This window comes from Pteronotus mesoamericanus, unplaced genomic scaffold (genome assembly GCF_021234165.1).
Source record: "Pteronotus mesoamericanus isolate MK-2021 breed Mesoamerican mustached bat unplaced genomic scaffold, CSHL_Meso_final scaffold_651, whole genome shotgun sequence".
Classification (NCBI taxonomy): domain Eukaryota; kingdom Metazoa; phylum Chordata; class Mammalia; order Chiroptera; family Mormoopidae; genus Pteronotus; species Pteronotus mesoamericanus.
Window position 1 is genome coordinate 40,624,586 of NW_026555325.1, and position 14,697 is coordinate 40,639,282.

A 14,697-nucleotide genomic window follows, 5' to 3' on the forward strand; every position below is an offset into this window, starting at 1 on the left:
TGTGATAGTCTAACCACTATGCTGTGCAGCTGAAACTCATACAAAATAGCATTAAATGTAGACTATAATTTTTAAAAATTTTTTAAATAAATAAATAAATGACTTTAAAAAAATGGAATAAATAAATCCAATGGAGGGAAAAAGTTCATGAGGAAAGTCGATGTGAAATTGTAAAACTATAGACTGCTCTATATTTTTATTTGGATAATTTAAAAGACAAGTACAATTTCCTGAAACAGGATATGATTCATCTTAAAAGATGTCTACATGCCAAAAGGCCCACTGCTCATATAAATAACAGCTATGTAATTTTAGCATTCTCACGAAAGCTGTAAATGTCCTATCTCAAGGTAAACATTTTAATTAGCCTGAAAAGTGATTTTTCTTAACACTACCAGCAACTTTGCTCACTCACCACAACCTTCCCAGACTGCAAAAATGCACCAAATACAGAATAAGGCCAGAAGGTGCAGGTCATGTAAAGCGTGACTGAGAGAAGTACTAGACAGAAGCCACAGAGGCAAAAAGAAAAAAGAAAAAAAATTGTCCTTGGAAGTGCAAGCACTTCTGCAGAACAATTAACTTAATTAACCAGATACCATGAATATTCATAAGGCCGTTAATGTCTCCCACATCTAAACAGATAAATGTGATGTAATGACTTCCCAGTCAAGCATATCTAAAATTCTCATGAAAATTGCACCTACACTTTGGTTCTATGCCCGAAATATCATAGAAATTAACAGTCCCATGGCAATATTTTATGTTCCTCCAATTAATTGGAAAGCATGAATTTATTTATGTGGACTCTATAGGAATATATGGTTCGCAGAATCAGTATGTGGATTGAGCCTTGTTTTACAACAACTGGATTGCTTTTTTTAATTTTTATGTCCTCTCAGGCTTCTTTCTCTATCCTCTCCCCAACCCACACCCGCACACCCTTTAATCTGAATCTCTCTGTATAGTTTCTTAGCACCAGTTCCCATAGCAACAAACACCACTGCTAATGGCCAGCAGTTCAAATATAGGCTTCTCCACATCTGATCCATTTGAGTCTGACCATAATTCAGCAGCTTAGTCTGCTGGCTCAGTGAAGTAATTTACTAAACACTATCCCTCTGGGTGTCTCTCTCCAGGAGGCAAATGGCTTCAAAGGCAAACTGTCTTCTGTGTTGAGCTTAGAAACTTCCTGCCTAGCTCTTGTTCTCACAAGTAAGATAGGGCCCTCATATTAAATACATCCTGCACCTGACTTCTTCCTCCTATTCCATGGAGTCCATACACTGGAGCCCCGATACAATGACCAGAGTTTTGGCAACACGTTGTATCTTCTAAACAATAAATATTTAATTGGCACTTCTACACATCCACTGTATACAGAAAATGCTTTCAACATCAGAGATATGCTTAAAAGCATAATGATAAAACTTGATGCTACTCCTTTATAAAATTTGAGTTGTATATTAAAAAGATAAGTATAGCCACCAGTTTTTCTAGCTAACTACTCACTTTAGGTCAAATGCATACCTGTGGGGACATCCACCCTTCCACTTTTAATTCTCAGGAGTTAATGAGTGACCTCAGGGGTAATGAAGGAAAACGGTGACCTAAGTATAGCCACTGTGCACGGAGGAAATGCTGACAAAGTTCCACCATTATAGGCAGAGCTACGAAAATGACACAAAAAGGTCAAAATGGCTGGCTCCAAATGCATCTCTTTTTCTTGCTTTCTGAGTTGAGTTTATTTTGTTCTCTTCTACTTAAAGACCACAACGGGTTCTCTATATGCCTCCCAATTAACAGGGTATATCCGAATATCCTTTTAAATTCTTGTTTGTGTGACAGACTTTATACTCTAAAAGAACATCTGTATAGCTAAGTATACTGAAATTGATGCTAAATGAATGTGATTATCAGAGAGATAAAACATTGATCTTTCAACCATGTGCGTTATTTTCTGTTTTCATAGAAAAGAATAATTGTTTCTGCTTTTCTTTAGAGATAATGTGTGATTCTTTTAATGAAAAGAAATAACCTTTCCTTCACTATTGTTTGTTTAAATAGAAACTTTGAAGAAGTGACCCACATAACTTCATCAACACACAAAAGATATTTTCCTCTCTTCTGGACGCCTGTGTGCTCCAGCTGTTCCCCCAGCCTCCGACCTCCACGTTCTCCTGCTCCCTTCCCCTGACCACCAGCCCCCCTAGAACAGGCTCCCAGCAGGCTGCTCCCACCCTCTGAACCTCTCATTGTCCTGTTGTCTATAGAATACCATTCAGGTGCCTTCCTGTGGAATCCAGGAGCCACTATAGTTTGGGTCCTGTTTGGCACTGTTATCACCCAACAAATGGTCCATTTTCTATTCATCAGCACTCCTGGGTTCTGCCTTGGTATTTATTACTTTTGCAGGCAAAACAAATAAACAAACAAACAAAAAAAACCTCATTCTCATTTTTTCACGTCAGATCCTATCAACCCATTTTTAGGCTTATTTCAAATGTCACTCTAACATTGTCTTTAAATTCATTCACTTAGTTAAACTTAATGATTGCGTGTTCACTGTGCCAGGTTCTATTCTAATTACTGGAGATACAGCAGTCAGAATAAATCATTTGGTGTTTTCAGGGTTATCTGTTTACACTTTGACTAAGGATTACCACATTTTACCTCATATGAGATTATAAGCAGTTTGACTGGAATGGCCCTGTTTTGAAATTTCATTATCTGGGGCTGTGTGATCATGAGACCTTAATATGGAAAGGTAGAATAATAATTATCCCATGTATTGATCAGTTTACTATGTATAAGACCTTCTGCACATACCATCTAATTTAATACTACACCCTCGTAATGAAGTGACCATTATGTGGGTCATCTCCCCTTCATGGATGAAGAAAATGAGGCCCAAAGAAATTAAATAACTTGCCCGAGTCTCACATTTACTAGTGGAGATGCCAAGCTTGGGTCTTTCAGACTCAACGTCTATGCATTTAACTCTGTTCCACTGTCGAGGTTAGGAGGTAAAACAGGGAGGAACAGAAAGATAGAAGGAGTGGCCATTTAGCACCCCCTGGCCCCCTCCTTGCCTGCTGGTATTATGCCCAGGGGCAGCTGTGCCGGGACAGGAGTCAGGGTGCCGTCCGCCTCCGGGCCTGCGCTCCTCTGGGCTCTCAGCAGTAAAGCGTGGGCTACTTCACTGGCAGAGCCATCTCCCCCAACACAGACGACACTGGAAAATGAGAAATTACGTAAAACAATGCAAAACTTCAAAATAACTGATAATAATTCACGAAATCTAGACGTCAAAATATTAACCTCATCTATTCTATGCGCATGATTACCACACACCTTCAAACACTTTAGCATGTGTCAGTGGGTAAGAAGACACCAGCACTGCACGGGCGAAGTTTACTCCATGAATGTAATACCTGGATGATTTTAAATGGGTGTGGAGGTATAAGAACATCTGAAGATGTGAATTTACGTCTGACCTGCATTTTGCTCTTTTAATACCCCAAAACATAATATTCTTATTTTGTTTATGTTAATAATAGTGAGGTGCAATTCATTTCACTGATGCAAACAAAAAGTCATAAAATCCTGCTAATTTTCAATATAGCTCTGAAAAGACAGCAATAAAAGTCATGTAAAATATGAGCCTGTAATTTAAGGGACTGCTAATTGTCATTAGTATATGTGTGTAGTAATTACAAACCTGAACTGGTTTTCATCTCCTGGACATTACTGCTATTTGGCACTTCAAAAATTAGTGTTATTACCCTTTGACTCTAGCCAGTACTGCTAATCTTTTTTAAGACTTCATGATAAGTAGACGATAGCGGTGTGGAGGTGGGACTCCATGAAAGTAATATATAAGATATCAGACATTTGTTTCATAATCATTTGTAATTAAAAGATTCAAAATAATCTTAAGTAGCAAAATCATCTCAATTTTCACAAAAGGAGGATTTTGTTATTGAAAGCAGGTTTCACGGCTCAAGGTCGAAAGGGATGGAGCAAGAATGGAAGAGTCCGTTGGGGCTAAAGGGGAGGTGTTGCTCAGTCCCCACCCACTCACATCCTGTGGGAGGCAGGGCTGGAGGACCGCATCTTCTGGGGTTTGTTTTTTTTCTTCTTAGAGAAGCCACAGATTCTGATTTTGGGATGAGTTTCCTAATTTGTAAATACTAGCATTCTATGTATTTAAAAACTGTGTGTCAACAAAACAGCCTGAGGGCCATAATCAGCAGGGGTTACTGGCTCCCTAGACTCCTGAGGCTGATGAATCCAGAGGCTAAGGAACTCACTCCAGGAACTCTCTCACAGAGCTCTCAGCCTGACAGCCCCCGCACCTAGCTGAGGTTTAGCCCTACTGCTGCACAGAGCTTGGGCGATCCAGGCCTGCTCTAGTTATAAGAGGTTCCAGGGTATACAGTATGACCCAGGCCATTTGTGGCTTGGGGTATTACTTTATTTCTGAACTAATTCCACAGGTTCACTTTCTGGCCACTGATTCAGAAAATAGTGAATATACATACTGGGCCAATTTTATGTCAGATGACACAATGGCTCTTTTCCATTAAATTCTCAGAATTCTGTAAAGTAGGCATTAGCCTCATCTTTATAAGTGGGGAAGCCAAGGTTTGATGTAAACCTTACCTGTATGATTTTAAAAATCTCTATGAGCAAATTTTCAAACACTCTATAAACTTAATTACAATTTCCAGATCCACTTCTATCTACTTGCTGAGGTGAGTGTGGCCCAAAATGAGCAAGTAAAGTCATCACATAAAGCACCTAACTTAGTACCAAAGACCTTCCATATATCTGGGCAACATTTGACCCCTGGGATCCTGGATCCAGTTATACCACCATGTACCTACTAATGCATGACTAGAATTAGTAGAGATGGCTTCTCTAAGAACATGCTCTGCTACAAAAACCTTTAAAATGTTATCATAACAACATGCTGTGGTAAGTATCTTGCTGCTATACCAAATGATAATTACAACAATAAAGTAACATTCAGTGAATAATTACTATGTACCGGGCACTGTTCTCAGCACTCTCCAGGCATTAATTCATTTAATTTGAACAATAACTGTATGCAATGATATACATTTATATTCAAGTTACAGGCTAGGAAACTAAGGCACTGAAATATTAAGTAACTATTCCAAGATCATACCATAGTAAGCTATAGAATGAAGATTTGGAACAAGACAGTTTGGCCTTGGAGACTGAACTTTGATTCAAGATATTATTTTCCTTTCCTATGTATAAAAATCTAATGAAAAAAAGCCTTATGAGAGTTTTATTATTTTGAAAATCAGTTTACCAGTGTAATTAATATGGAATTAAATGAGTTAGGAAGGTATATATTTATTTATGTTGATTATTACTAGGTCATTAAAATCATCTTCGCATGTAGTTACTTGACCTAGGGAGCATACTCAATACAAACATGTTACAAGGGTCTAGATACTACAAGGCAGAAAATATCAACCTTTTTTACAATTTTTTTATTGTTGTGCAATTACAGTTGTCCCCATTTTCCCTCCATTACTCTCCCCTTCCCTACCCACCCCCCACCTCCCACATTCAATGCCCTCCTCCTGGCCCCCCACACTGTATTTGTCCACGGGTCCTTTATTTATGTTCCTTGACCTGACCCTTCCCCTTCTTTCCCCCGTTTATAATGAGTTCTTTTAACCACACTTAAGAGTTACCCTAAAACATAAACCTTAGAGTAACTAATATTCTGCATGTGGTATATCTTATGCTTTTAGGGTAAGTAAATTTCTTCTTCTTGTCATGGCCTCAAGTAGAATGACTCTGTCTAGAAAAGTAAACTGGAGGCTAATATCTTAGTTCTCTTTATAAAAACTAAAAAGAAAAATTTTAAATGGGTGTTTGTGCATGTGTCTATCAACCAAAATCATCTTTGAAATGTTTAATATATCATTGGATATTTCATTTAAACTTTTTTGGAAAAGAGATAGTTTTCTCTAATCTTAGTGATACAGGTATCATGGTCAATATGACAAAATATCAATGTTAGCCAAATAATGTCTCAATTATTGTAGATCTAGTTAATGGTAAAATTGACAAAGAGAAAAATATATAATTCAATAAATTCAAATAAAAACACTATGATACAAAATAGGAAACTATAAATAATTATAATTGCTTAAGAGCTATTGATTAGCTTAACATACACTTATATATTCAACTGTTACAGCTTCAAGTCTTTTTTCTTTGCCTTTACAAAACGTCCTATTTATGCCCAGTATAAAGAGGGGCCAATATAGAAACTGCCTGTTCCTAAAATTTTAGCAGTGGATCTGAGCGTTGGCTAGAACACACTGGAGTTGCACACCAGCTGTCATGAGTACTGATACACTGTCCCTGAAGGCTTTAGAAAGATGTCACAATGTGTCTTCATAGCAACATGTAACTCATTAATCTTAGCAAATAACATTTCTTAAACAGTACTTACCAAATCATTTTTGCTTTACTGAATAATATACATAGAATCTTTCTATGATGATCTTAACCTCTCTGTGTGTGTCTAAAAACGTTTAAGAGATTTCCTAATCACGCCCTATCCATAGCTCCTCTAGAGTCAGGCAGAGATGTTTCAAGCTCATTCCTGAAGGAATGATAACCCCTCTCTCATCAAAATCCCATAGAATATTGAGGTTACCTTATCCCATCTTTGAGTCTTTATATATACTCTTCAAAAAATGTTCCTATGTAGCCCTGGCTGGGTGGCTCAGTTGCTTGGAGCATCGTCCCATACAACCAAAAGTTGAGGGGTCGATTCTTGTTCAGAGAACATACCTAGTTTGGATTTGATCCCATCAGGGTGTGTACAGGAAGCAACCAATTGAAGTTTCTCTCTTACACGAATGTGTTTCTCTCTCTCTCTCAAAATCAATGAACATCCTTAGGTGACGATTTAAAAAGAAGTGCTCCTATATAGCATCTCTTTGAACAGGTTCAGGAACAGAAAACCCAGGAACATAGGCCATTTCCATTTTCAAATAGTTCCACTTCTTAGAAAATTGTTCTATGTTTCCATTGTTCTCCTCATATACCTATCTATGTAATTCTGAGCAGAGTGAATTAAAATTACCATTTTATTAAGATCCAAATTGCCATAGCACTTCCTACTGGAAAAAAATGAACCCAAGGAAATAAATAAGCTGTTCAAAGGATCTTAGAAAATAGATAATTTTCAATAAAAGTCTTACATTATAGTAAGTCCTAAATACATCAGTATGCTAAATTTTAGGAACAGTTAATTACTGGAATCAATTCATATAATGGTCAGGCCAAATTATTTGGTTTAAAAAATGTTGGTATTAACTAAAGGACCTATATATATATATTTTAGATCACATTGCAAAATAATATCACCTGTCATGTGAAATAAACAAGAATTAAGTAGGTTCAGATAAATAAGAAAATATTATCATACTGCACTTGAACAACAGTCCTTCGTCACTCTGCAAGTTCTTCTGATCTTTGCAAAGTATAATTACCAATGGAACTTATTTATAGATACCACATTTAGTGGAATACTTCATAATGCTGAAGGGCAAAACCAAGTCTAGTACCTATGGTATCTGTTATTTATATAATCATATAACAAGAGCTTTATTTGAAATGCAGACACACTTACATATACTCAGACACTGCGTTTCAGGACTATGCAGCATATTAAGGTATGTAGCTAGTGGCATGATGCTCCCAGTTACTTTTCTTATATCACATACTTGGAAGATAATTTCATAAATGTAGCTTATTAACTAACCTGTCTGACTCGAAATATGAATCTCCTGCCTCATATCCTCATCCTCAATTTTTATATAATATTGTTATCTAGATTTACTCCTCTCTATTAAATTACTTTTTGAAAAATCACTTTTTCACCCAACTTTTTTATCCATTATTTTTTTCTCAACAAAAACTATTAAGCACTTTGAAAAACAACTCTTCTAATATTCCATTTTGATTAGGTCATTTTCCTCCCTTAAACAGACTAATAGTTCTTTGAGAAGAGTAAAGCCTTTCACTTTGGTTGAAAAACCCAACTGCCCTTCCTGATAATGAGTTTTTTGTTGCCCCCTTACACATTAGCATGAGATGCAAATGGTTCACATATTTGTCACCTGCTAAAACTCTGAAACATCCACCCATGCAAAAAAAAAAATCCCTAAAAGAATGTTTTTGTCTTATACATCAATCCTGCACTTTAACAAATTAATTCACCTACTTTTTAGAAAATGGCCATTAAAGTATATGCCACTCGCCTGTTTTTAATGTTTACATTTCAGTTAACAACTTCTACACAGTTCAGCAGTGTACTACCACAAGCAAGAGTTTCCAATGCCTACTGTGAAATGACACGTTTATTGGGTAGCCACAAAATTAGAGAAGATAATTAAAATGAACATCTTGTATTCATTCTGAAAATAATATATTTGTTTCTATAAAATATTTACCCTCAATCACAACAACATAACTAGTGAGAGTTCCTATTAACACTCTCAATAAATTTGTAAGAGTGGATCAATGCTTTTCTAGATACTCACAGGGTAAAGCCAAGAATTCAGGACTATAGATGCAATGTATGCACGTAAGGTAAGTATAGGCTGGTACACTGTAGTTTCCCAGAACTAGTAATTAGATTCTCCTTTTGCTTTCCTGTGCCTGATCTTGAGCAGTGGATGACTGTCATTAATTATCATTCATTGTTATTACACAGATATGAAAGGAATAGAGCCTAATTACATATATCACAAATACTTAAAAATTATAAGTTCCAAGTATATAGCTAAAAACTAATGAAAACATTTAATAACACAAGCTATATGACATATATAGATCAATAATATAACCTACCCGTCAAATCCCTGTAGTTCGCATTCCTTTAGCAGTGACAGAGCGTGCCCTTCATATTCTGTTACTATTTTAAAAAATAGATAAAAACAAACACAAAAAGTGAAAGTTTTAAACAATGATCTACACTTTTTAACTTGGTTTGGCAAAATAATATGAAAAACATATGGTCAGGTCATAAAACAACATTTATTCTTGAATATTTATATTTTAATCATGAGAAAGAGGATTAGGTGTTACCGGCCTGATGTGTTTTATAGCTTTATGTAAAAGAGGGTAATATATTTGTTCCAACTACACAAGTCATTTGGGGATATCCCACACAGAACAGTTGGATAATTTATCTTGGTGCCTGTCCATTTAGTTTTCCCTAAATAAGATACATTTCTTTAAAATCAGAAGCCTAAGAGCAGGAGTATTTTGAAAATAAGGCATATTGGCTGGCATCAAGCAGTCAATGTTAAATTGCTTGGCAACCTCGCATGAATAAATTAGTTGAAAGGTTAGTGTAAGATTTACATACTAGAAGAATGTGTATCTGGAACTGCTAGACTACAAGGAGGAGGAGTTGGATGTGAAAATGTGAAGCAAAGCCAACACCGATGATAACAGATCCAACGCCGAGGAGGGTGGCACAGGCCCACCAGAGCTGCATCCTCAGAGGAAATGAATCTGTCACTCCCTATCGCTGTCTCTACAGTTATGGTGCCCTATGCAGTATTGTAAATGCCAGTGAAGACAGGATAAACTGGCACACTGCAGATGGCACCAAGCATCCCCACCACATTTAGCATTTTCTAGGGTAGCTCTGCCAGAAGAGATGGCCCAGCTGTATCCGCCCATCAAAGATTTCTGCTGACTGACATGACATTGCAGATGGATTTTTTTGTGTAAGAATGTGCATCATTATATGCAAGATTACATTAATCTTTCATGCCTGCCTGTCCCTGGTGCCAGCATGGTTCAGGCTTTTCCTACAATGTTTTTTAGATATTGTTAAAAATTGTTAGTCTTGGTGTCTAAAAGAATCATTCTGTATCCAGCAGCATTACTTTGTAATTCTCCCATAGCTTAGTCAAATGCCATTATATTTACTTGAATAGACCCTCTTTCTGTTAAATTATAATCAGAAGAAGGCTACAAGCTTGGCTATTTAAGCTATCATAAATGATTTTGTATTGATCATTTATTTTTAACCTCAGTTAGTAGTTGCAACCTTAAATGCAAAATAATAAAATATCCACATATACACATTAAAAATAATTAAGAGTACTATGAAGTAATAGTTATACTGAGAATCAGTTAATCAAATCTTGCTTTTATACCAAAGCTTACTTTGGAACAGCTTTTCAAACCCAATACAAAATTAGTTTTAAAATTACATCATGGCTGAATGCTATTTTTATTTAGATAAAATTTGAAATAATAGTTTCTTTTTCCCTTTTATCTTGCAGGTGGCATTTGATTATACACTAATGGAAATTATCAAAGAAGAATAATTTTTAAGTGACATTGTATATGAGTTAAATAAATTCACAGAACTGGAAAAAAGACATAGAAAAGACTAAACAATACTGATCACAATATATTAGGACAAAATGAATAAAGTCTTTGACCTCAGGGAGTGTACATTTTGGAGAAAGACAACATATAAGAATTTTTTTAAAAAAAATGTACAATATAAAGTCGTAATAAGTGATTATAAAGAAACATAATGTAGGGGAAAGGACAGAGTAATCTGGACTACAATTTAGATACCGTAGAAGGACTCAAAATATGTTTAGATGGGATATGATGGGCTCTGGTATTAGAAAAAGCCAGATTCAAATCATGCCACTCCAAATGAACATAAAGAGTGGACTCCTTGGCAAACGCAGTTGCAGAAGGTTTTGAGCCTCCTCTTCTATCTATCCCAGTCCAATGAGGCTCATACCCTCCACCCCTTCTATGTAGGAAATTCAGTCTCTATCATTTCCAAGTCTTCAAACACACAGTTCTCACTGCTGGGATCCCCTACCCTTACCTTCAGTTTAAATATTACTTTCCCAGAAAGACAAAACTGGAAGAGAATAATGTCCTGATGTTGATATTGAATGGTGATGAGAAAATGGACTGAAGTAAAATCAGATGATTTCACTTCGATTTAAGGAAACATTTTTTGATCTGGTGATAAAATTCTATAATTGGATTAAATGCTGAGATGTCATTTTCTTTCCTGTCTTATAGGTGCTTCAAACTTAGTAAACTCAAAAAAGGAATCCATTATTTTCACCTTTAAATATTTTTTTCCTCAAATATATTGTCCTACTTGTATTCCATAATTCATTCCCCATTGCCCGAGATAGGAAAATGACTTTGTCCTAAAATTATCCCTCTCCTTCACTCCCCACAACCACTGCACGGTCAAGGTCAGTTGTTTCTGTCTGTAATTATGTGGCAGCATCCCAATGTGGCCCAAGCCAATGCCCTATATGCAGTCACCGCCCTCTGTACTGTGTGGACTACAACAGCCTCTTCTCCCAGCTCTCCCCAACCGCTATCCTGCTCTAGCTGGAATGATCTTTCTCAAACACATATTTAATCATAGTATTTCCCTACATAAACTCCATTCATGACTCTTCACTGTCCCCAGGGATAAAGTTCCGACTTCCTAACTGACATCTGATTATTAGAAATGGGATTGGCCATTTACATCCAGTTATTTAAGGGATAATGAAAAGAACTTTTCACCTAAAATTTTCTCTCTCATTAGCTGGCTATGATATAAGAATACTTACTACCCAGAATTTTAATCAGAAGCAGGTAAAACAGAAATAAGTAATGCCTCAGTCTGCTAGCAGCTTTTGCAATTCAGTTTTTTTCAAATTGCCTCACTTTCTACAGGGTGATATGAGGAATAACAAGAGGCATTTCTAAAGAAGGGGAGGTTTCAGTTAGAGATACAAAGAGCCAAACGGAAAAAATTCAAAGAAGAGAGTTGGTAAAAGTTAGCTGCAAGAAGGAGATAAAAAGAAGTGACAATAAACTTCACTTTGATAATCCTGCCTAGGGCCAGCCAGGAAGTGAAAATTATCTGGTGACCGGGCACTCCCCTGGGCCCTGAGCTGGCAAAGATCAAGGCTGCATTCAGAGAAGTATCTTTGACCATAATAACGATAATGAGCATGACACGGTGTAGCAGTCCTTTGTTAGTACAAAGATTGACTGAAGGAGATAGAATTGCCTGTCATGAGTAAGAGAGATCAAGGATAGTTACTTACCTGTTTTCAAATATCTCAGTGACTCTTATACAGGAGATGGGACACATTTATTTCATTTAGTATATATTACCACAAAAGATAACACTAACTCTAGTAGACAAAAATTACAAGGAGGCAAATGTCAGCTCACAAATTCTCCGAGTTGTGCAGTTTATGCCTTGCACAAAGGCATCAGGCCAAAGAGGCAGGTGGGTTTGCAGTCCAGCCAGCACACCTACCCAACCTGCCGGGCGATCCGGAGCTAAACCAGCCAGCAGGGCAGCTTTTTGTAAGTCAACACAAAAGAGGTGTCCTTTTTTAATCTGCACAAAATCACAGTGACCTTGAATTCAAGATAAGGCTGCCCATCAGCATTGTCCGCTAATGGCGCACGCTGGCTTGATCGTAGGGTGCCAAGCCAAGGCTGGGCGCTCATCCTGAGGAACGCCACGCCCCTGCACGCCATCACACGGGGGAGACTGAAGTAGAGGGCCTCCAGAGGTCTCCCCACTTTGATTTCTTTGCTGCCTTGACTTTTTCACCTGATTAATCTTGGAATTATCCCATGAATCTAGGATCTCTCAAAATTCCTCTTCCCTTTAATGGTCTAATTCCTAAAGTCCTCTCTGCTATGGCAGGAAGAGAAAGAAATGGTTTCATATGCCAGCATGGGCTTACCACTCATGGTTTTGATTCTTATACCAAGTTATTAGGAAAAATAACAAAGTTCTTTCCAGTTTCTTCAAGAGGTTTTCCTGAGCCTTTATGAAATAAGATACTGCATTGGCGATGGGGGAATGCAACATTAGTTCATCTATTTCTGAAGATCCTGACATATATCCAGACATAGTTAGGGCTTCAGCACAAGCAAAATGAAAGGAGTAAATGTATTTTTAAGAATGTGATGAGATGTTTAAAAGAAATTCATAGAAAAAGTTACTTTAAAATGAATATATCTAGCTATAATTTTTCAAATCCTGCCTTATTTGTATAGCACTGTCTTCTAATGAATTAATCATTGTATAGAATTTATTATGTAATTCAAATTCTATTTGGACTTAACAATGTACACAAGATACACTGAAACAATAATTACACTGGACATACATAAAATATATGCTCTTTCTGCTTTGCTCTTTAATTTTTCTTTCGAATGAAGTATGAATTTAGTCTTATGAAACTGAAGTGCACAGCATTATGACATTTCTATAGCACTTTATAACATAAAAGGTAATTTCAAATATATTACCTTATTCAAAATACAAAACTACACTCTGAGAACAGGCAGGAGGATCCTAAAACTTTTTAAGTATCCATTTGTTTATTCAGTCTTTTATGCAAAATACAAAACATTTGTATATAAATATTTAGCCAATATATACGGAAATGCTTCTATAAGCAAAAGGTGCAATTTTATAATTTTGCCTGTAGGAGGAGTGTTGGGCAACTAATAATCAGCCATTCTGCACTAATACGTAAATTCTAAATTCGCTTCATGTAATATTCTAATTTTATTTTACATCAAACAAAATCCAATAAGATTAACAAACTTAGGGTAGAGAAAGCCCTAGAACATAATCTTTTTCTCTCCAATACAATTGTTTTAAGAAGGAATCCACATCCTTATAATTAGCTCTGCCTTAGGTCAGACTTTTGTACCAGTTTTCGTTCCTCGGATTTGTCCCTCTTTCCATCTGCTCTTTATTCTGCTGGCAGAATCCTTTCTGCTAAACCAGACTGCAACATTATGATAAAAAATTTATATCAACTCCGGATCAATGCCTGATGCGTAAACTCCTGAGCGTAGCCTAAAGATCCATCCGTCAGCTGGACTCCAACTTCCTCTAGTGTGCATTGCTGGGAGCCTTTCCAGGAGCCCATTTGCCCTTTGTTTCTCCCCACTGTAACCTGGATTCAGTTCAGGTATCCTCAGCCTTCGGGAAAAGGCGGTACCACCTGCAGCCCATGGGAAAGTTATGGACAGTTAAGAGAGTGGTTGCTCCAGGTTGGGCATACACACTTTATTTCAAACTAAAAGGAAGAAATTTAAACCCTTGTTCAAAATTAAAGCATGTTAGATCTCTCACATATGTATTTATTCAAATACCTTGTGAGATTTATTCAAATTTCACCCTACTAGATTTGAATAAAGAAAAACCCAATCCACTAGCAACCATTTTATGATGATGGAAAAGATCAGATTTAAGAAGTCAAAACTGGAAGGCAGAGACCTAGTGGTGTGGCTCAGTGGATTGAGCTCCAGCCTAAGAACCAAAGGGTCGCTGGTTTGATTCCCAGTGTAGAGCACATGCTTGGGTTGCAGGCCTTGTCCCCAGCAGGGGGTGAGTGAAATGCAACCACACATTGATGTTTCTCTCCTTCACTATCTCTTTCCTCCCTCCCTTCCCCTCTCTAAAAAAAAAAAAAAAAAAAAAAAAAGTAAGGCAAAGCAAAAGAACTCCCAAGATATTATGGGTACAATACACACACACCCTACTTGTTACGTGCCTGCCAACTGCCCAGTTCAAATATTTTGAGTTTCTGA

At 36.8% G+C, this 14,697-nt stretch overlaps 1 protein-coding gene across 3 annotated transcripts in view; it reads right to left on the minus strand.

Moving 5' to 3' along the window:
• Nucleotides 1-14,697, minus strand: part of CERKL (ceramide kinase like) — a 99,934-nt gene that overhangs the window by 13,987 nt on the left and 71,250 nt on the right. The window contains exons 4-5 of one of the 3 annotated variants that reach the window (XM_054562738.1): nt 8,917-8,980; nt 3,093-3,235 (exon numbers count right to left, since the gene is read on the minus strand). The exons of the other annotated variants lie outside the window; for them this stretch is intronic. Coding sequence (XP_054418713.1) covers nt 3,093-3,235; nt 8,917-8,980 — 207 coding nt within the window. The remainder of the gene's footprint in view (nt 1-3,092; nt 3,236-8,916; nt 8,981-14,697) is intronic. 3 annotated transcript variants of the gene reach the window in all.